The sequence below is a fragment of the Chelmon rostratus genome, chromosome 6, assembly GCF_017976325.1.
Source record: "Chelmon rostratus isolate fCheRos1 chromosome 6, fCheRos1.pri, whole genome shotgun sequence".
Classification (NCBI taxonomy): domain Eukaryota; kingdom Metazoa; phylum Chordata; class Actinopteri; order Chaetodontiformes; family Chaetodontidae; genus Chelmon; species Chelmon rostratus.
In genome coordinates, this window is record NC_055663.1 from 13,931,446 (window position 1) to 13,952,131 (window position 20,686).

Here is a 20,686-nt window from a genome sequence, read left to right on the forward strand (position 1 = left end):
AAAAACCATAGAGATATACACCAAAGACAGGCCAGGGACAAGATCTGTGTCTTAAGACACAGGCGGGAGCAAAACAACTCTTATACTTCCTCTTATCAGGCACAGTTCCTGCTAGAAGGTGCCAGCAGTCTTAGTGGGGTATTATGAAACAAAATTCTAAACTTAAGAAAGCATGATCTCAGTCGACCTTCTGTGAATACAGTAACCAGAAAACATTTTAATGATATACTTTGAAAGAGTAACACCTTCAAGTCCTCAACAATGAGTCCAAAACACATTTGTGTTTTACATTGGCTTTATTAAGAGCTTTTTTTTGTAAAATATTTTTCGTGAATAATTTTAAGAGTGGCAGCTCCAGCACCTGCAACCATAGGTTGGAATGTATACACAAACAAATTGATGTGCAGGTAAATTTCATTTGTTTCAAGGGGTTGAATAATTAAGAATATAATACAGTATTTGTCTATAACAAACTCAGCACTCAGCCGCTGCCAAAGAAAACAACAACAAAAACATGCTACTGAACTGTGTTGATGTGACACTGGCCATGTGAGAATACTGAAAAATATTTCCTTTCTCTGTTTGAGGTAAAGAATGACTTTGTGTTGATGGAGTGGAAAGAACTGAAATCTTTATTAAATCCTTTTTTGTGGCTATTTTAAAAAATGAAGGAAGAGGAGTGAGCACAAATTCTTAAATGTTCAAACAGGATAAAATCTTGGTTAATAGTGAAGTCAAGTTGCAGAGAAGCAATCAACACTCACTGGTGTGGTTCTGCTGCACCACAGCATACATTGCAGCGCAAAAGGAAGTGTCTTATTGCATTATTTTGTCTTTCAAAAGCAAAAGAGTCACTAAAGCATCTTAGGAGACGAGAACGATATAAGGAAAGGATTACTCAGGTCTGTGTACAGAGGGACCAGAAGGCACAATATTCCTTTTTGGATCTGTTTACTGGGAGGCCACACGGTTCCACACTAACAAAATCTACCTGTGAAATCACCACAATCCTCATCCATCTCATTCTACGGGCTACAGGCCTCTCCAGAAATGAGTTGGCATGAGATTGAGGACACAGCAGTAAAGAGCAAAGGGTCAGTTCTGCAAGGGAGTCAAATATCCACAAGTGGTTGGGGAGATGGACAGCTCGCGGCAGCCTACAAGTTGTCCTTCACCAAAGCTCAAGGACTGTATTATCATACCCCCCAACCTAGGCTCGACAACGGCGAAAAGTGAGTCCAACAATTATATGAGTGGTTCATTACTACAAATGCGGCCTAGACAGGAGCCAAGATGTCAAGTGGAAAGGAAAATTCCCATTACTCTATTCATTGTTTCCATGAAATTTCCCCAACAGGCCATTTGCTCATCATGCAACTGCAAGTTTAATTACAACCTGTTGCCATGTCAGAGTTTGGGAACAAAGGAGAAAAATAGAGACTACGTCAAGAGATAATATGGTAATAGTACTGATAATAAAAGAAAGAAATATGAGATATTAAAACTTCCCAAAGATGATTATATTGTCCACCAGCCTTGTCCTTTTTGTGAACATTGGTGCTGGAAGACCAAATGTTGCCAGATCGAATGTCTCTCCTGTCCTGTGGTGTTGAGTCTCTCTCTCTGTCTCTGTCATCTGTCCAGCTGAACCCTCATTAGTTCTTGGACAACTCAGTGGATAGCCAGTCAAGTCCTTCATACAGCCCGGTGCCCTGGGTGGCACAGGTTTGCTGGATGCTCCACTGTAGGGTCAGAGATTATATGACAGAAGTTAGAGATGAATGCACATGCTGACAGCTTTGACTGTTGCTGCAGGCGTAAGGAACATGTTTCTCCTCAGATCACTTACAGTTTTGTTGCGGAGGGTGTTTAGGCCGAGTCTCTCCGTGAGCTCACTGACTGATAAGGCATTGGGAAGGTCCTGTTTGTTAGCAAACACCAGCAAAACTGCGTCTTTCAACTCATCCTCCATCAACTAAATGGGCACAAAACAGATAAGAACATCAGCTCTAACATTTCACACACGCATTTCTTTTCATTACATTAATTTACTGAGAGACAATATTACTCAGGGATCATAGGGTTTCTAAAATCACAATAATTTCTCAAGAAGTCTTGATTTTTACAAAAACACTAAGCGAAACATTGAGCTGTACAGAAATGCAGTCAGAATATATGGTGCAAAAATGCAACTGATTGATTTATAGGACATCCAAAAGATTGCACACCATTGTGGTCCACATCACTAACATGAATGAAATGACAACCTACTACTACTACTACTACTCTGAGGCTCAATGCCCACTGGCCAACACCACTTCATTGGTAAAATAAAAAAGGCATGTGACATAATGGCAAGTTAAAATAATGACAGACAATGTGAGACAATGATATTTCAAAATGCCATGCGGTCACAAAAACTGAGCCCTGGTGAAGCGGCATTTCATTGGGTGTACACGAGACGATTTTGGTGACTCAGCAGATCAGTAGCACATGGCAATTACAGTGCGAGGATTAAATTAATGGATTAACCGCACAATGCAGATGTGCACAGATCCTGTTCTGTCTAGATATTGACAAACTGATCACTCCCTAAGGCATGAACAAATATACAGGTTTTAATTTGACTATATACAGATCCCAGTGGTGTGAAGGAGGGTCATCCAGTGTAGAGCTGATACTATGTTCTATGACACAAGTGATGCACACAGAGAGATTAGGTTTCAGCCTAAAACTGAAGACATGTTGCAACTTTGGTGTTGCAACTGCCACTGTGGGCATTCCACATTTGAGGAGCCAGAAACGAGGCGCAATATTATGATTGGTTCTGATTGAACAAGGTCGCATTATGAGACAACTCTAAGTCAAAGACTGCTACTCTCCATGTCATGACAATAATGTAAATTATGAACTTCTCACTGCACAGAAATAACTATTCTTGCATTACAGTCCCTTCAGGGTTGAACTTATTAACAAACGTAGAGCACTTTGAGCTGCAATTCCTGTATGAAAGGTGCTATTCAAATAAAGTTTATTATTATCATCATGAAACACCTACCATCTTCGAGAGCTCTTCGGAAGACTCTTCCACTCTTTCTCTGTCATTACTGTCCACTACAAAGATGAGGCCCTAGATGGGAAAAACAAACAAACAAAAAAAACAAGCACTGAAGTGGTTTACTGAGTTCTCTTTCTTAATTTTAGAGCTGCAACAATTAGCCGAATACTTAATTAGTTGATTGGGAGAAAATTAAATGGCAGCTATTCTGAAAATCAATTAATCATTTTGTTGTCATTTTTTAAATATTCTCTGGTTTGAGCTTCTATTTGCTGCTTTCATTCATCTTCTCTGACTGTAAACTGAATATCTCTGGGTCTGGACATTTGAAGATGTCACCTTCGACTCTGGAAAACTGATGGAATTGTTCACAATTGTCTGACAATTTAAAAACAAAACAATTTATCAATTCATTGTGAAAATACATTAAATAAATTACAAATGTATAATGCAAATAATCTTTAGGAGCTGGTGTATTTAATTTTAGTAAATTAATGACCAGAAATTAAAATGTTGTTGTGTTGTGGACAGAGACGCTGAGAAACTACCAATTACTAAATAAGAGCCCAGATCAAGTGATGAGAAAACTGTTTGGGAGAGAGGAAGTATGATGAATGATGATAAACAATAAATATGCAGCTGAGCTAGCTGAGCTGATGCAGGACCGATGTGGGTCGGAGCAACAACTCTATTCTTTTATTCAAACATAGAAAACATTTTTAAAATAAGTAGCAGAGTATAAAGTCTAGTTGTACATGTCAGTATTAAATTACTTATTCATTAAAAACTACAGCTGCACTTATTACATTAACTATGGGCTTAGCTTTGCCATATGAAACCGAAAGCTGTCCCACAGCTCTGAGGCAGTCACATTCATACCTGAGTGTTCTGGAAGTAATGTCTCCAGAGGGGTCTGATCTTGTCCTGGCCACCCACATCCCATACGGTGAAACTGATATTTTTGTATTCTACTGTCTCCACATTGAAACCTTTACAGGGAAAAGAGAAGGGACAGATCTTAAACAGCGCTGCACACAAAGATCCATGAGTCAAACATGTTGAGGCACACATTAAAAGTAACTATTAGTGTATCTCTTACCAATGGTTGGGATGGTGGTTACAATTTCACCAAGCTTCAATTTGTACAAGATCGTTGTTTTTCCGGCAGCATCCAGGCCAACTACAAGGAAAACGCGTGATTAAAATCAACATATATATCATGAGAGGCCAGAAGGTAGAGCTACAGATAACAACCTACTGTAAACTGCACAATAGGCGTTTTCCTGTAGATCTAATCATCAGACAGTAGAGGACATGCAATAACAGAGTACATGTGAGTCCACGAAGGCAATCAGATGTGCTTGAGCCATTTTCACCGATTAGTACGAGGGGAAAAAACAACCCATAATTATTACAGCTGATCTTAAAATCAATATAAACCAACTTAATCGAGAACATATCACTCTCTATTATCTTTAACTATTCGAAAACAGGCCGAACCCATCAAACATCTTTAGGAGTTAGTTACCCAATAACAAGTTAACTCGGGTCGAAAACAGCAAACGCCACCAGTTAATGCCAACAAGTTTTACTAGCTGATAAAAGGTATGCATTCCCGATACCAATGGTGGAATAAACGGCAATATAATCACAGGTTACTGATGGGACGTAATGAAGGCTATTCGGTAAAATGAACACATGGCAATGGCAGACAAATAAATAATAAAGCTACTATCATTTACTTTCATTTAAGATGTTTTCTAAATAAAGTTACCGTTAGCATAACGTTACTTCATAGCCAAACTTCTCGAAACTTGTAAGCTAACATTTGGTGGGAAAACCAATTTAAGGTTGTTTTTTTTTTCAAACACCGGTCAATTGAAAAGTTGTTGGTTGTTTTTTGATCCCGCTTCTATCCAATTTTTCTATACTTTAACATGTTTGAGTACCGCGCTGCCGTGAAAAGCTCATCAAGAACTAGCTAGTTCCAGCTAAAGCTAACAGCCGTGTCGCTCACGAACGTTAGCCGAACACAGCTTCCACTCACCCATCAAAATCCTCATTTGTTTTTTGCCAAACAACTGGCTGAAGACTGACGAGATGGTGAGCCCCATATCTGACCTAAGGTGTGTGGATCAGCGAAGGAAGCACTGATGATAGCCACGGCAACGTGTGACAATTTTACACTGATCTAGCTACTCCAATTTTCACACAGGACTTTTGCCGAGTGCCACGTCCGGGCCAACGTGGAATCCACGACGTCATCAATTTGAATCAACTTTATCAGCACATCTGTTGACAATGACTTTTTGAACACGTTTTGTTGTTTTTTTTCATACAAATTTAACTTGTTTATTTTGTCTATAAGGCTGTCGTTGACATAATGGAATATTTCTTTTTTTCCCTTTTTTTTAAATCTTTTTTTTGCCAAAACGGTCGTTTCATCTACGTCACAAAATGGAGGTCTGATTCCTACCACTAGATGTCTCTGTAACACAGACGTTTGTCAGGAAATGGATGTCCTGTGAACCAGGTGACCTGTCTGCTTGATCAGGCGAGTTCAGGCTTATACTTAAAGTATGTGTTAGCTGCTGGTTATCAAGGGAAAATTACAATACATAACAGAGAAAGTAATACATAACAGAGAAATTATGACATCAGGTAATGAACATTTAGCATGGCAGCAGGGCAGATAATCTAATAATAATCTGTCATTTTGGTTTCAAATTAAGATCTAATAACTAAAAGAGGGTAAAAATGTAAATGGAAGAGAGGGAATTCTGTTACACTGCTTTCCTGTCTCCCTTTTTTGTGCACTATTTCCTGAAAAGCTATTGGAATTTCCACTCCACCTGGGCATTCCCATATAAGAGGTCTGCAGTGATACCAGCCTGTCAAGCAGACACTGAGAGCAGGTGGAGTCAAAACAGCAGCACGTGATATGGTGCACACTTCCATAGAGGTGTGCTTTGATAAGAAAACACATTTTCACAAAGGCCTGTTATGGAGGCAGGTTGTTCAGCTGTGAACCAAGCAGAGAGTGAGTTTGGACTAGACTGACAATTGGATATTCACCATGAACCAGAATGGTGTACTGAGTGGAGGGCAGGTACAGTAGATATTACTTCTCTGTGCATGACTCCTTTAATTACAATGGAATTAAATGAAAACAGCCTCTTTGTATGAGAACTGTTTCTGACAACATGTTTGAATTCTGTTTTACAGATTGATGTACTCTCTACTGAGTACTTAGTGTTACTCACTCCCAGGTAATATGCTTCCGTGTATTTTTCATGCTTGATTTACCTTACCAGCGACAAGCGCTATTTATTTGCAGCAGGAGTTTAGGAGCAGAACTGTGCCATATAACATGTTTTAAAATGAGTCTATGATATTAATTTCAGTTTTCTGATTGTTGGGAGGTTTGCTACACCTGCAAGCCAATATGTGGCAAGAGGCAGACTGATGTTTTCTTTCTGAAATCCTCCAGTGCTCTTACAGTTTCTGTTCTATTAATTATTGCCAGCCATGTTGCTTACCAAAAATGTGATATTCAGCACCGGGTTGTGGCTCACAGGACAGTTGCTGCTAATTTTTTAGGTTGTGATAAAGAAAGTAAAACTTTAAGAGAGATGGCACACTGGTGCTGGAATGCAGAACAAAAAGAAAGTCCTTCAAGCCCCTGCGGGTTAGTCCGAATGGAGCCGAGAGGAGGGTTATGATTGACAGTGTGTGTCATTTTACAGCTTCTTATGCCAGAGTCACATGTGACTGAGATAAGTTGCCTTTCAGACATAGAAGTCTACCTCACAGACACTCTGGCCTGTGCAATAAACCCATCGTGGCTCAGATTTAGTTTTGACCTGGTGGCAAAAAACACCAGTCCTTAACTTCATGTTCCTCATTCATTTTAAACCGTGCGCATAGGTTCAGAAAAGTGATTAATAAAATGAATGCAACACTGATATCATGTTGTACCAGCATCTATGGTGTAATTTAACACATATTCATCACTAACTGCAGTGTGATTGGGAGTTTTTCTGTCCTGGTGGTTTCCATAGTGAGATGGAGGCGTCTCAATGAACAGGTGAGTCAGGTGCTATGTGTTTGTGTATGCGGATGGCTGTGTGTGTTTCTTTGTGTGTCTGCTTTTGGTGGCGTGCCAGTTTGTGTTACTGTATGTTGTGGTTACTTAATGGATTTTGTATATTTTACAGGAAATGCCTGTACATCAAAAAACAGCCTTTACAGCACGTGTATTCATTTGCAGGTGCACCTTCTGGTGCAGCTCGCCCTGGCAGACCTCCTGGCTGCTCTGATCCTGATGTACACCAGTGCCATTAACAAAGTTAGCACTGACGACCGTGTAACCATCTGTCAATACATCCTGCCACTGTCAATGGTGAGAAACGGCTCTGTTATGCCCTTTGGCTCTACAAATGAAAAACTTTGCTTGCTTCCTGCTTCCTGATGGACGAAGGGGTCAAATATGAAGTTCAATCTTCTCACACCAGACAGGAAAGTTGAGGGAGGTGCAGAGGAGGAGGAGAGCTTTGGGTAAATACAGTTTGATTTTGGTACTTCCCAGCTGAAGTATCTGTACTTTTTAGGTTTAAGACCAGATCACTATTGAAGTGTCTTTTCACATCACTGCAGGATTTTCAGTAAAAAACAGTAAAAAAAGGAAAGGCAAAACCTTGTGTATGTTTGCTAATTATATTTAAAAGTGTTCAAATGGTCTAAGTCTATTCTCTGCATCAACTTAAATGTAAAGTTTCCTGAATTAACTTTATATTTTACAGTGAGAAGAGTTAAGGAAAGAGTAAATATTGACTTTTCATAAAGCAAACATAGACAAGAATGTAATGCAGGAACAAAAACAGTGTTACCCAGTTTCATTCAGTCCAGATATCCAAATCCAATATTTAATCAAAGCAAAAATAACTGTTTACATTTCTGAACCAATGGAAGTGAAAATGAGGTGACCCCAAGCCTCCTCTCTTAACATGCTTTTATTGTTTTATATGGATCCAGAATCTGTGGGCTCCAGAGGACATTGTAAAGAGGCTGTTATTAATTTGAGCCAACCACAAAGGCACAAATTATAACAGATCTGTAAGGTGATGTTAGCTCAGCGGAAGAGGAATGTAATATTAGAGAATCATTGATAAGCTCATCTACGTTTCAAAGTTCAGCTAAAGTAGCAGCTCATATTTAGAGCAGATCTGCGACTTTACTGCTTCCCACATGTGAATAAGCAGCGTCTGTGCAGTATATTGTATGTAAGTTAGCTCACAGGTTGATACACTCACATTATTTCAAACAAAGGTGAAATGAAAACTATGGCTGTACATAAATACTAATAAGAGAATGTCTTTTATTTTCATGTATTAAGAGAAAAATGAGCACCTTTGGGAAGTCACATCAGATGATACATTGTTACACGCCTTCGTCATGTTGCATCCGTGTCTTTGTCCACTCTGTTGCAGACATTTTACTTTATTTCGTTTCTGCTGGTGGTGGTTTATGCATGGAAGTCAAAGAGTGCTATCCAAGGGTGGAGAGCAAGACCTGCAGAGGATGAGGGTGGACAGGTGAGGCGTCCACCACATTTCTAGATGAGAAATTGTGCAAAAACAGTCAGGACTAATTCAATCATTTCTTTCTTGCTGTCTGTCTGGTTCACAGAGTCGGTGTAGACGGACAATAGTTACTATTCCTGTATATGCCATTGTGTGGTGAGTGTGTTAACCCCGTCTTTTTAAATCCCATATATTTAATTCCCCAGGTATACATTTATTTCAATTCTGTTTGTCTCATATCACAGGTTGGTCCCCATCGCAGCATACTTGGCATACGTGCTCACACCCTTCATCAAACCTACTCTGGTGATTCCAGCCACTAGCAAAGCAGCGAGCAGGCTCATCCATAATGACAGCAAATACTGCGATAGGTGAGCGCACGACCTTCACAATTAACCTCCTTCAAAGTCTCTGTTCTCAAAGAGTTACAGGAGTGAAATAGGTCTGTTCCCCCGTGTTTATGCCCCTTTTGATTTGTCTTTTTTTCTCAGCTGTATTTTGTTCCTGCATGTCTGGAGCGATTCCTGCTCTGATGCTGTGAGTTTCAAAATGTCTCCCTGCACACTTGTATGCATTTATTTGTGCAGTGTTTTGTTTCACAGGTATCTTAAAATTTTACTGTATTCGATTGGTGCGTTTGTGCTAACATGATTTTTTTTTCTTCCCAGGAGATAATCCATGACACTTTAATCAGAGTTTTCCTGTTCCTCATCGTGACATCAGTGATGTTGTCTTGCTCTGTAAGTCATAAGCAATCACGGTATTTTAAGAGCAATTTGAACAGTTTTCATTTACAGTTTCGCCTTGTATATATTTTCTTTAAGCACTGATGGTCATATCGTTATGAATTATAATTTTACAGCTACCTAAAGGCTTGAATGGTATATTTATGCGTGTGAGCAGGCTTGTTTTTTTCTTGTTTCAGGTAATTTACTATAAGGTTGGTAAGTGGTATGAAAGGCATGAGCAGGAGGGGCTTTTTCCTGTGGAGGGAGATGGACGTTCAAGAAGGAGATTCAAAACGGTGTTTTCTACAGCGAGAAATATGATGATGGTCATCTTATTCTGCTGGGCCCCAGGTGCACACACATACCCGTTTAAAGCTAATTCATTTCATCATCTGAAATTCCACATCCTTGATGTCTTGTGTCTCTTCCTGCTGTAGCTCTCCTCCTCTTTCTGCTGTCTAACCTGATGCTCTGGACAAACGTTGAACAAAGCAGCCTGTTTGGCCTTTATATGATACAGGTAAGTTACAGAGGGACTAGCCCTGGTTTGAAATGGGGTAATTAAACTGTCTTCTGATGTCTGAGCAGCAGTATTGTCTTTGTGTATTTCAGGCTGCCAGTGTGTCCCTGCAAGGCTTCCTGAACAGCATGGTTTATGCCTGGAGACGGCCCAACTTCACCGAGGCCGTTCTTGGGGAGCATACACCCCTGGTGGCATATGATCGCCTGGCCTTCTTTGACGAGTCACTGAGGAGCTCGTCTTGATTGTTGCCTTGAGACACGTCGAGAGACATTGTTTTGCGACGACACAGGGCTGAGGACGACTTGACTGCACATCTGCACACTTCATGACTTCATGGCGAGTTAGACTGAAACATACAATTGCCATTCGCAGAATGAGCATTAAAAAAAACTGAACAAAAAAGATGAACACAAAGACTGTTTAAACAAGCAACGACTGATGCATTGTTTTTCATTGCAGCTGCTGTTTTTTCATGAATGCAACAAAGTCATAGTAGCACACATTATAGTAGCATAGTTTTAATGTAAATGGTGACAGAAAGGGCTTCTGGATAAATTGTAGCCATGTTATATTTATATACGTCCTGTTAATGTTCTGTTGTAACGGTCTCGTAGAGAGTTATTGAATTATTCTGCCATGTGATTTCTATTTTACTGTGTTTTGTCACATGTATTTATATTGTCAGATAAGGCTCTTATTAACCATTTGTTTTATTATTGACTTGTTATGTAACAGTGGCAAAGTACTCTATAGTCCAGGACAAGAATGATGGAAAAACCTGTCAGGGTTGTACAGTACGCAGTCACCGTTGTGTCATTTCAGAAGCACGGATCACTTGTGGTGACATAAGTGTTCAGTCTCAGAGCATGTGAGTTTTAGAACAGTGAGGAATGCCGAGCTGCCGCAGACGAGAGGGGAATCACAGCTTCTGCTTTGTCATGTCTGCGTCTGAACTCTTCGTGTTATCTCATAAGAAATAACGTGCGGTTGTGCAACTGAGGTCACACATGAGGCATTTCTATGGTTGTTCACACACACACAGACACAGACGTACACACACTCATAAAGATAGGTACAGTCTCATGTTAGAGTGTCCTAAACCTCATGTTAAAGCATGTGTGCCTGCCTGAGTTGAACTCTCGGTTTATAGCTGACTGCAGACCAACCTGTTACTGCTTATGTAAGAGATCACCTGACTCACTCATGTATCTGCTGTACTGTAAAGTAAACCTGGCGTTCAGTTCTGGCTGTGCACGTTTCCTTTGCTGAGGGCCACAGAGTCCCCTACCTGTATGTGGGATTGATGCATGCGATAAAACACATGGGTTATGAATAACTCCAGGCTTGTGACCATCCAAAAATTGTGCTGTGGAATCAGACAGCAGAGACATGTCTCGGTTTGTTTTTTTTACCTGTTTAGAAATAAGCTTTGATCCATTCTGCAGAGCTGTGTCTTTCTCCACTGTGTTCAAACTGTTCAGTTGAGGAAAGGATAAACATTTTTATACAGCGATAAGCTGAGCTATTATGACAGATCCAAATTGTTGGGTCACTTTACTGCAATAAAAAGTCTTACAGCCTGCATCACCTGCAACTACTGACCTAATTTGAGTGTCCTTAGAGCAATCCATTATCCGATGTGACCTAGATATGGTGTCTATTCACGGATATCATGTGATAGAAAATAATGACCGCGTACCACAGTGTTACTGAAAAGGTAGCCGTACTCAGCAAATATACAGTACCTAGTAGACAAATATGTGATAAATGTTGTTCCCTCTCGTAGCCTTAATGAGTGACATTTATACTATTTATCAGCTGTTTTGAGATATATTTATGTGTCTAGAAAGCAGCCAACCAGAGGAAAATTTTTTATTATCACTTTATTATTACTCTTGAGCATACTTACAGGTCAGTCACCAAGTGCATGATGGAGTTCACTGGCACAAACAGCAGCCATACTGGAGCCACAAGCCTGCATGTTCATGTGTTTGTCCGTGTGTGTGTGTATGTGCATAGTTACTCCATTAATTATCTGCCCAGTGAATTTTCTGAATATGATTAATGAAGCCCACAGATTTGCTGACTGAACTGTGAAGCTGCGGCTCAGAGATGACTTTCTGGATTTCTAAATGTGTTTTGTCCTGAAGCTCCAAGGTTATCTGCCTAGTTTGCCACACTGACCACTGAGCTGAGCATGTGTGAGGAAGTTTGGCCAGATTTCAAAAACACTTCTAAGTTTTCTGATCACGTTTCCTCACAAGCGCATTTTCTGATCATCATTTAGAGCCAACTGTCAAATATGTACGTGTTAATTTATAAGTAAAAAAAACCTTAGCAGTTCAGTTCAACCTATTTTCAAGTTCATTGCTAGCACTCACACTGCTCTGTTTATGACTAAAGTATGACATTTCTTTGTCTATATTCCAAAGTTTGTTGCTTTCTCTGCATTAGACAAGCAACCACCTGCTAATCCATCAGTCAAATTCAGTGCCTACAGGTGAAAAGAAAAAAAAAGTTTTCTGGAGTTTGATGATGATAGGCGTGCCAGTAGCAAACACTCCTGGGCTTTTATTTGTTATATAATCAGATTATACAACACCGTATTTTGACAATTAACTTTATGTGCGAAATTCCAAGCAGCCTACCTGTGCGACACACCTTTTAGAAGACTCCTGATCAGCACATACAGCACCTCCCTCCTGGTGTGGAGCACCACTTAACTGCTAATGGTACGTTTATATCTGGTGTTAAAACTCGATAGCAAAGGCAAGATGAGACTCTTTCTAAACCAAGGGTGCAGAAATGTAGATATTTATTTCTTAATACAGGTAGTAACAGATGAAACAAAGGCTGAGAAGTGATTTTTTCACTGTTTGCCAAAAACGTAATCACACGTCCTCTTCAAATATTGTTGCAGAACTAAATCTACTTGCTCCACAGTAGAATGTGTTGAACAAAATACATCGACAACAAGAACAAAACACAGCGTTATCATCTCGCTTCACTTTTACACTGATCATAAATACGATAACAGCTCCCTGTCAGCTGTTTCAGTGTCTGAGCAGAGTCAGCAGTGCAGCTCCTTCAGTACTTCTCTGTAACAGATCCTGCGTTTCCCGACCTCACTGAGAAGGAGGCGAGCGAAAAAGTCAAGTCAATGATCACTTCTTTATGATTATTCTTATTCGCTTATCAGCTCTGTGGTGTAAACTATAAGTTCTGCCACCAAATTGTGGCATTGATTGACAAGTTGTCGCTGCAGTTTTTAGTGTGCCAGCCTTGTCTTTCCTTTTCAGAAGTCCATGGACAAGGATCTTTGCTGGGCCATTTCAAAGTTCCCTCTTCGGCTTCCTGCTCTGCGTACATACACATCATACCTTCCATCTTCCTCCTCCTCTTCGTCCTCTTCCATCACTCTATCCTGCCTCCCCAGCGCTCTATCCCCCATACCGTGATGTCCCTGCATTCGGCCTGGTTTCATACTAGGCCAGCTCTTCTTCCGCAGGCTGCTGTTCAAATCCCTGAGGGGAGGTAAGGTACTCTGGAAGTCTCCTCTAAAAGGGGGAAGCTCCAGGGATCCCCTGCCCATGCAGTCTGCACCTTTACTGGCTTTGATGGAGTTGACAGAAACCTGGGAGCCACAGTGGTGTTCATGAATGCAGCGTGAGCCTGATGAGGACCTTCTGAGCGCCTGCAGGGACTGGAGCTCCTCTGATAACTCCCCAAGGTCCCCAGACATCTCCTAAAAAGGATTATATTGTTGCATTTGTGATTTTAGAAGAAGATCACCACGTGCAGCTAATAATGCATCAAAGCAATCAAACTGACCTTGTCTCTGAGAGTAAAGAGTTCATAATGCGGAGGGTCAAACACCTCTTGGAAGTCGCCCCGTTGGAACAGGTTATTCTTTCGTACCAAAACCTTCAAATTATGATGAACACCCTTAATGAATTAACTTTTTCGACAGCAATATTTTGTGGTATGATACTAATTAATTTCATCATGAATTGGCTTAATTACCTTTTTTCGTGGCTGTTTGACTTGCACCAGAATGGAGACGATGAGGAGCAGCAGCACCACCCCCGTAGACACACAGATTACTGTCCCATGAGTCTTTGTGATCTGGTGAAAAACACCTTTGCTCTTTTTCTCTGGATGATGGATATACAGAGAGTGACAAAGACAGATAAAATATGAGGGACACTTAGAGGTAGTGACAGTACATCAGTCATATACTTGTTGCCACCCCCATCAGGACAGTCTGTATCTTTGGTTGCCAGGAGCAATTTAGTGCCTTCACTGAAAGCCAAAGTCATGATTAACAGTCATTCAAATCAACTGAGGTGCTTAAGAGCCACTAAACAACCAAAAGGCCTTCAGGGTATTTTAGCTGGAAAGCCAATGAGGATGACGAGATTATTGTTTTCCTGCCAAGAGGAAGGGGTATTCTGGACTGTCCAAGATTTAGCAATGTGCACTGCTCTGTGGTATCGGGGTGAAAAATTACATAGAAGACTTAATGGAACATTTGAGATAGATCGGGGAAATTGGGGGCTGCGTAAGTGTCCTGTTGCAAATATCTTCTAGAATTACAGCCACGGATCCTCAAGGAGGCTCAATGTGACACAGCAGAGCCGGACACAACATGGATCATACTACATAACACTGTAACTGAAATACAGCAAGGGGGAGTTTCAAAGAATGAATGTGCTTGGGCACAACTGGAGTACCTTTACAGTTGCTTTCATCCCAGGGAAAGACACAGTTTTGGATGCCGTTGCACACTAGAGAAGTGTTGATGCACATGTTGCTGTGGCAGAAAAACGCGTTGCCTGCACAAGGTGCTGAAACACAAACACAGGTGTATCATGTATGTGATGCGAATAGGCTGACAAAACAATCAAAGCCATTAACAGAGGAAATCCATCCATTCCTTTAAGAATTCTTGCATAAAAGAGAGGATAAATAGAAACCTAGCATTTTTGTCATAATTTAACACATTGTATGTTTGAATACATTTTTACATCTGCTACCAAAACAATCTCATTCTTAAAAAAGCCGCAGTACTATACAGAAACCACAGGAGGGTACTGCCACAGGAACTAAACAAACGGGGCATTTGGTACAAATGTAAAATGATAGAGGTTAAGAACAATGTCAAGGAGAAACTCACGGTCGGCAAAAGAGGTGAACAGCATCCGGAAACGGCTGAGACGGCTTGACTCGTCGGCCCACATCCTCACCACTCCCACGCCAGTGTCCAGCATGATGTCATTAGCTACTGTACTACAAAACTTGGCCTGCAACAAACCACATGCAATTCTCTCTTGGATGTGTCATCTCATTGATGCCAAGATCTGTAGAGCAGTTGCTTCACATTCAGGATTCAAATATTAAACATATGTGTGACACAGACAGAAATGATAAACTCTATTGTGTAATGCAGTGTGCCAGAAATCAGACCAAGGAGGTTACTGTATATTACACATAGTCTGAATTATATTACCTTCAGGTCCTCGATGGCATTGCTGCCATCATAAACAGCCACAAAGTTCTTCTTACATTCATTTGAGTTTTCCATCTGGTATTCCAAGAATCGCAAGTAAATCTGGAAGAAGCATTGAGGAGGGATTTACTGTTCGTGCTTCATGCAGTTCCGTGTATTTTGCTTCACTATAAGAAGACACGTCCTGTTCTGAGGCATTGCTGCATTATAGAATCAAACACAAATCATTTTGAGCCAGCTTTACTTTACTGTACTTGTGCTTATGTTGGATTATCGATGCAGATGTTTATACTTCTTGTGCACATCAAGCTGCGGATGGGCTGTCATTGCATGTTTAATAACAAAAGATGTAATTTATCCAGGGTTTTTGTGACATGCAGTCAAAATCCACATGATTTGTCTTTATGATTACGTGAAGCATGTGGAACAAACAAATCACAACAGACGTGGAGATTAAAATGCACTGCAGGCTGGAGACTCACCATTTCAACCACTGTGCTGTTTGTCACATTGACCCCAATGAATCACATCCCCTCTCCTCAACTTAATTTAAAAATTTTGCATCCCTCCTCAACTTTTCCTATGTTTACATTCCTTAGATCCAGTTATCACTTATATGGAGAAGGTAGGAAATTAATCTTATACTGCTGCTGTGCATTAGATAACTGGCAAAAATGGCAAACTTTAACACATCACATGCCATACCCTGTTGTTTGTTGGTGCTCGTATAGTCCAGATGCAGTCCACAGCCTGGTCTGGCTTCACTTTAAACTCCTCCTCCACCTGACTAGAGCGGATCAGGCCGTCAGCCCCGGACAGCTCAAACTGACACTCTAACCCACAGACAGCGACGTAGGGTAATAAAGAGGCAGGGAAAAGTAAAAAACACAAGAGGTCAAAGGAAATTAGAGGTGAAACTGCCATGACTAATGTACAACTACAGCTTTTTGAGTAGGCTGAGGTGAGGGGATGCACTACCTGGGATGGGGTTTAAGAGTCCCCCCACATGCAGATGAAATTCAGGGTCTTTGGGGGAAATCACAGAGACAGAAAGATGATCAGAAGCATCATTAGCAGCAGTACAGATATTTGATTGGCTAATAACAGCAGAAACGCTTGATCAAAGCGCTATGTGAGCAGATGGGTTGAACATTCAGAGAATACCAGGATGGTGTGGTGAGAGCATCGCCATACGGGGATCAATAAAGCATCCCACTGTGCTTTAATCACCTGCAGTAAAGCTGTACTGGACCTGAAAGCCAATCCCCTCCAACTCTTCATCACTGAAGAAGCGGATCCACATGAAGCGTCCACTGGAGAGGACGAGTCCCGGACTGGCCGAGCCACAGAAGCGATTGATGAGTGGCGAGAAGCTGAAGGGGCCGTCCCGCACCTCGATGTGGTCGAAACGACACTCAAATGAGGCCTCGATGTAGAAGGTCTCATCAAACAGCAGCTCTATCCTCTGGCGGGGCAGGGCTGAGGGAAGCAGAGCGCTGTGTCACATCTGTTGCCACAGAGGCGATTCAGGAGCATAATGCGTCCACAGAATGGCAGTGCAGTGAAAAATGCATTTGCTCCTTTCAAATTTTTGAAGAGCTACCAAGTGTGTGCACATACAGGCAGAAATATACATAAAAATATACATCACTGCAAGGTCTGCACAATGTCAGGCTCCAAATAAAGTAAAAAAGATCTTTTTGCCTCTTAAAGGGCATTAAACTCTCTCCTTTATGTTGTTTATGTTGCTGATATTTTTGCAAAGAGTTAACTGTCTGTTTTGGGGGCTCCAGGAGCAATTATAGGGAAACTGATGCACAGCATGACAAAAAAAGCTTGATGCAGTCTTTGGTGTGCAAGATAATGAGGAATGTACTGTGAAAAAGTTATTGCCTGGCAGCTTGCTTGTACTTTAACGATAATAGTGGGAAACTTTTAAAAAGAGAATGCCGTTCAAAACCCTTAAATGTAATCCGAATGCCAATTTGTGATGAGCAATGTTGATGCTGCTGTCGAAAGGCAGAGACAGTAGCAACAACAGATTGCATTCTTGATCACCTTAATCATCACAAAACGCGAGTGTTCTTCTGTTCCTCAGACTTCCTTTGATTCCCAGCGGAGCTCACGAAAGAATTGGACCTAATTTAACATCAAAATCTGCAACAGTCACGAAAATTGGAACGGGAGCTTAATTTCTTATATCACATATGAGGCTCAGGTGCATGTTGTTGATTACCTTCCAGTACGTACAGGCACTCCTTATTGGGAGGGTACGTATTTGGGTAGTTTGGGGAGCTGAAGGTGCCACCATCTGTGTTTCGTACCCATTTTCCACAGTGACGAGATTGCTGCGGCCGCTGGGAGGGTTTGACCCCTTTTGATCCTGCACCTCCATCTGTGTGAGTACGGCAGCCAAGAGACACATGAAAAATAATTTGTGCACTTACTGATACAACGTGAGGACAAGTGACACCTGAGAGGCAATTTTCTAACTAAATGTGCAAAAAATGGTGCACTGATCTTTAATGGAATTCCAATATGTGTCTTGATTTAATGCGGTGCCTCTATCTTAGCAGTGCAGTGAATATATCAATCTTACCTTTTGTCTTTTGTGCGAGAGCAAATCCCTCCTCAATGAACAGGAGAAATATCCAGACTGTAAAAGAAGGCAGCAGTACGTGAAGAAGAGCACAATCAAGGAATAAAGCAAAGAAGGAGAGCTTAGTGGGATTTGTGTGTCTGTGTTTGTTGTCTCAGTGCACTCTGCTGAATCCCTGAATGTATATAACAGGCCAGGGGTGGGGAGTTCAAAAGCTTGACAGGGAAAGAATAAGGACACACTGCATCCGCCATCTGCTTGCTCAACTCTTTCTCCCATTTTTGTATCCTGCATCCTTTTTTTCTGAGGCTTATATGCAACATAGTGGACGAGAATAGGAGCTGCTGACAGTCTGCTGTCTACCATGATGCTGTGTAAGGATGTCTCATGGTAAATAAAAAAAGTCCTTGTGTCATGAAATAATACCTTGTGCCACATTTGCGACTATTACATAAAATATGACCCAAATAGAACATCCAGCCGAAGGGCATCAGGCCACTAAAAGTCTGCTTTGAGTTTTCACCAAAGTGGCATGTTGGCATGTTGCTGTGATGGTCTACTCATAAACTGCAAGACAAAAAATCAGCAGTAATCATGCACGCTGTGGACATTTGGACAGTAAGTGTGTTGCATGTGGCTGCGACACAGGGAGGGACCAGTTTAACAGGGGCATGTCCACCCCAAGTGCCACCCTATGATCCTACCTGCCCAATGAGAGACGGGACCTTAGTTCGAACTAACTGTTGAAAAGTATTTTTAATAGTTTTCTTTTGCATGCAGCCTATTTTTGGAGGTACAGTTTTATTTTTGAGAACTTAAAGAATAAAGTATGGAAGCTTTATATCGTATTTGTAAGGTGCCTCTGTTGTGTTGTGATTGGTTGGATTATTTATCTTAAGGAATGCAAGAAATGGGAAGATACTGTGATGTTCACAATTAAAGCTTAAATTCAGAATTATTGCTATTCAGAGGTCTCTCTCTCTCTCTCTCTCTGTCTGTGTGTGTGTGTGTGTGTGTGTGCGCGCGCGCACGCACTTCATGCCACCCCTGCATAAATCCGTGCCCCATCTGGGCCACCCCAGTCAAAAAATTCTGGACACACCGCTGCAGTTTTCCAAACATTACTAATACACACGTTCTTGCATCTGGCACAGAGAGCTGCATCAGTTGCTGTCAATGATTCATTGGTTGACTTCTGCTCACATGAGCCTCTAAATGCTTGACTCCATGATACCATTCATTATACTAAAGGGGGGTCAACATTTGCAAAATCTTTAAAGGGACAAGATAACCTCGAGCAAACTCAAATATGCATCTGACAAAGAATTTTCATTCACTTTAAATGACCTGATGGCAACTTCAGGAACGTGTAGCGAAACCTAGCTGCACTGTCAGTCTCCACAATGTCTCCAGCTGACTGACATGGAAGAATTGCAGGCTTTTGTTCATTCAGTGAATCTGTTCCACTGGAAAACTTCCCCAGAGACCGTGTTCTGTGTGTGGAGGAGGAACTGAGGCAGCAGCAGCAGCAGCCCAAATCCTCCTGTCCAGGCACTGAGCCACCACAATCTGATGCAGGAGGGAAAACAGACCTGCCTCCTCTGGAAAATGTGCATTCTTGCTACTTTCTTACAAATGAGTCTTTACTCTTACACCGGCGCAGCAGACAGCGCGAACGGGGAGCTCTCACTTCAGCACCGTGGGTCGTTACACCAGAGAAACACTCAAAGATTAGTTTCCCTGTCTTTCAAAATGTCTCAAGGAAACAGATGGAAAAATCCCTGCACGTACTAATTTTTCATACCGCCTCGCTGAGATGACAGGAACTGTTTTGTGCATTTATTGCGCAATACATGCAAACTGCACCTGGAAATATCGAAAGTTTGCGCAGCGTGTTTAAATGTGCCAGGACTAGGCCAAGAAAAACGACATCTCGACAACAGTTGATCAAAGATCAGAAACACTCGCCTCTCTTCCGTCTCTCACAGACTACTTCATCAAACGCCTCATTATGCAAACACGGACCGTCCCACTCACCTGCACGCATCCTCTCAGCCGAAGTCCGTTTTCTGGGCTTTGATTTCAAACTTGACCAAGTGTGCATCCCTCACATCCCTCCGCCCGGTCTGCTCAGCGGTCCGGATTAGCGCATGTTAGCAGCACTGATTTACAAAAATTTACAAATCCAACTTTCACCTTTTCATCCTAATCCCATTGGTCAGGCTGAGAAAAGCTTCTGGGTCAAAAAAAAAAAAAGATCTGATGAACTTCTGATTCGTCATCAGAAACTGTCAGATGAGCACGATCTCCCAGCGCGAGGACGCTGCTGTTCCCGCAGTCTGGATCAGACTGACTGAGGCTGATCCGCCCTCTCACAGAACCGGATCATCTGTCTGCGGCGGCTCGCGGTTTTAAGATTGGGCTCAGTTGGCGCGAGAAGAAAAGCTGATTGCGCATGTGCATCTTCATAACATGAGCAATAAGTGATATGATAATCCTCTCACAGCGTGTTTGGCATAATGATGAATTACATTAGGAATTTCCATTTTTTAAAATTTAATTAGCTGCTACAAGGCAAGTGTCCAGAAGTCAAGCGCGCGCGCACACACGCACGCACGCACGCACACACACACACACACACACACACACACACAGGACACCTGTGCCAAAAGGCTCATTGGGCATAA

The 20,686-nt window shown here is 41.5% G+C and overlaps 3 protein-coding genes across 3 annotated transcripts; 1 reads left to right on the forward strand and 2 right to left on the reverse strand.

The window, feature by feature from the left end:
• Positions 1-245: 245 nt before the first annotated feature.
• On the reverse strand, positions 246-5,298 carry LOC121607375 (ADP-ribosylation factor 4-like). The gene is made up of 6 exons (XM_041938117.1): positions 5,106-5,298; positions 4,158-4,238; positions 3,938-4,047; positions 3,059-3,130; positions 1,850-1,975; positions 246-1,742 (listed from the first exon to the last, which is right to left on the reverse strand). The coding sequence occupies exons 1-6, from the start codon at positions 5,170-5,172 to the stop codon at positions 1,656-1,658; spliced, it is 543 nt and encodes a 180-aa protein (XP_041794051.1). The 5' UTR covers positions 5,173-5,298; the 3' UTR covers positions 246-1,655.
• A 727-nt stretch (positions 5,299-6,025) lies between these two features.
• si:dkey-30c15.2 (uncharacterized protein LOC558938 homolog) lies at positions 6,026-11,475 on the forward strand. The gene is made up of 12 exons (XM_041939245.1): positions 6,026-6,167; positions 6,284-6,327; positions 7,082-7,145; positions 7,329-7,460; positions 8,548-8,652; positions 8,747-8,796; positions 8,886-9,011; positions 9,132-9,177; positions 9,309-9,380; positions 9,566-9,719; positions 9,806-9,888; positions 9,981-11,475. Exons 1-12 carry the CDS (start codon positions 6,135-6,137, stop codon positions 10,131-10,133), a joined length of 1,062 nt encoding a protein of 353 aa, XP_041795179.1. The 5' UTR covers positions 6,026-6,134; the 3' UTR covers positions 10,134-11,475.
• A 1,711-nt stretch (positions 11,476-13,186) lies between these two features.
• neto2b (neuropilin (NRP) and tolloid (TLL)-like 2b) lies at positions 13,187-20,103 on the reverse strand. Its single transcript, XM_041939410.1, has 12 exons — positions 20,037-20,103; positions 18,000-18,056; positions 17,637-17,795; positions 16,631-16,879; positions 16,379-16,426; positions 16,106-16,233; positions 15,401-15,502; positions 15,068-15,194; positions 14,625-14,738; positions 13,915-14,045; positions 13,723-13,815; positions 13,187-13,636 (listed from the first exon to the last, which is right to left on the reverse strand). Exons 1-12 carry the CDS (start codon positions 20,101-20,103, stop codon positions 13,187-13,189), a joined length of 1,725 nt encoding a protein of 574 aa, XP_041795344.1.
• Positions 20,104-20,686: the final 583 nt, after the last annotated feature.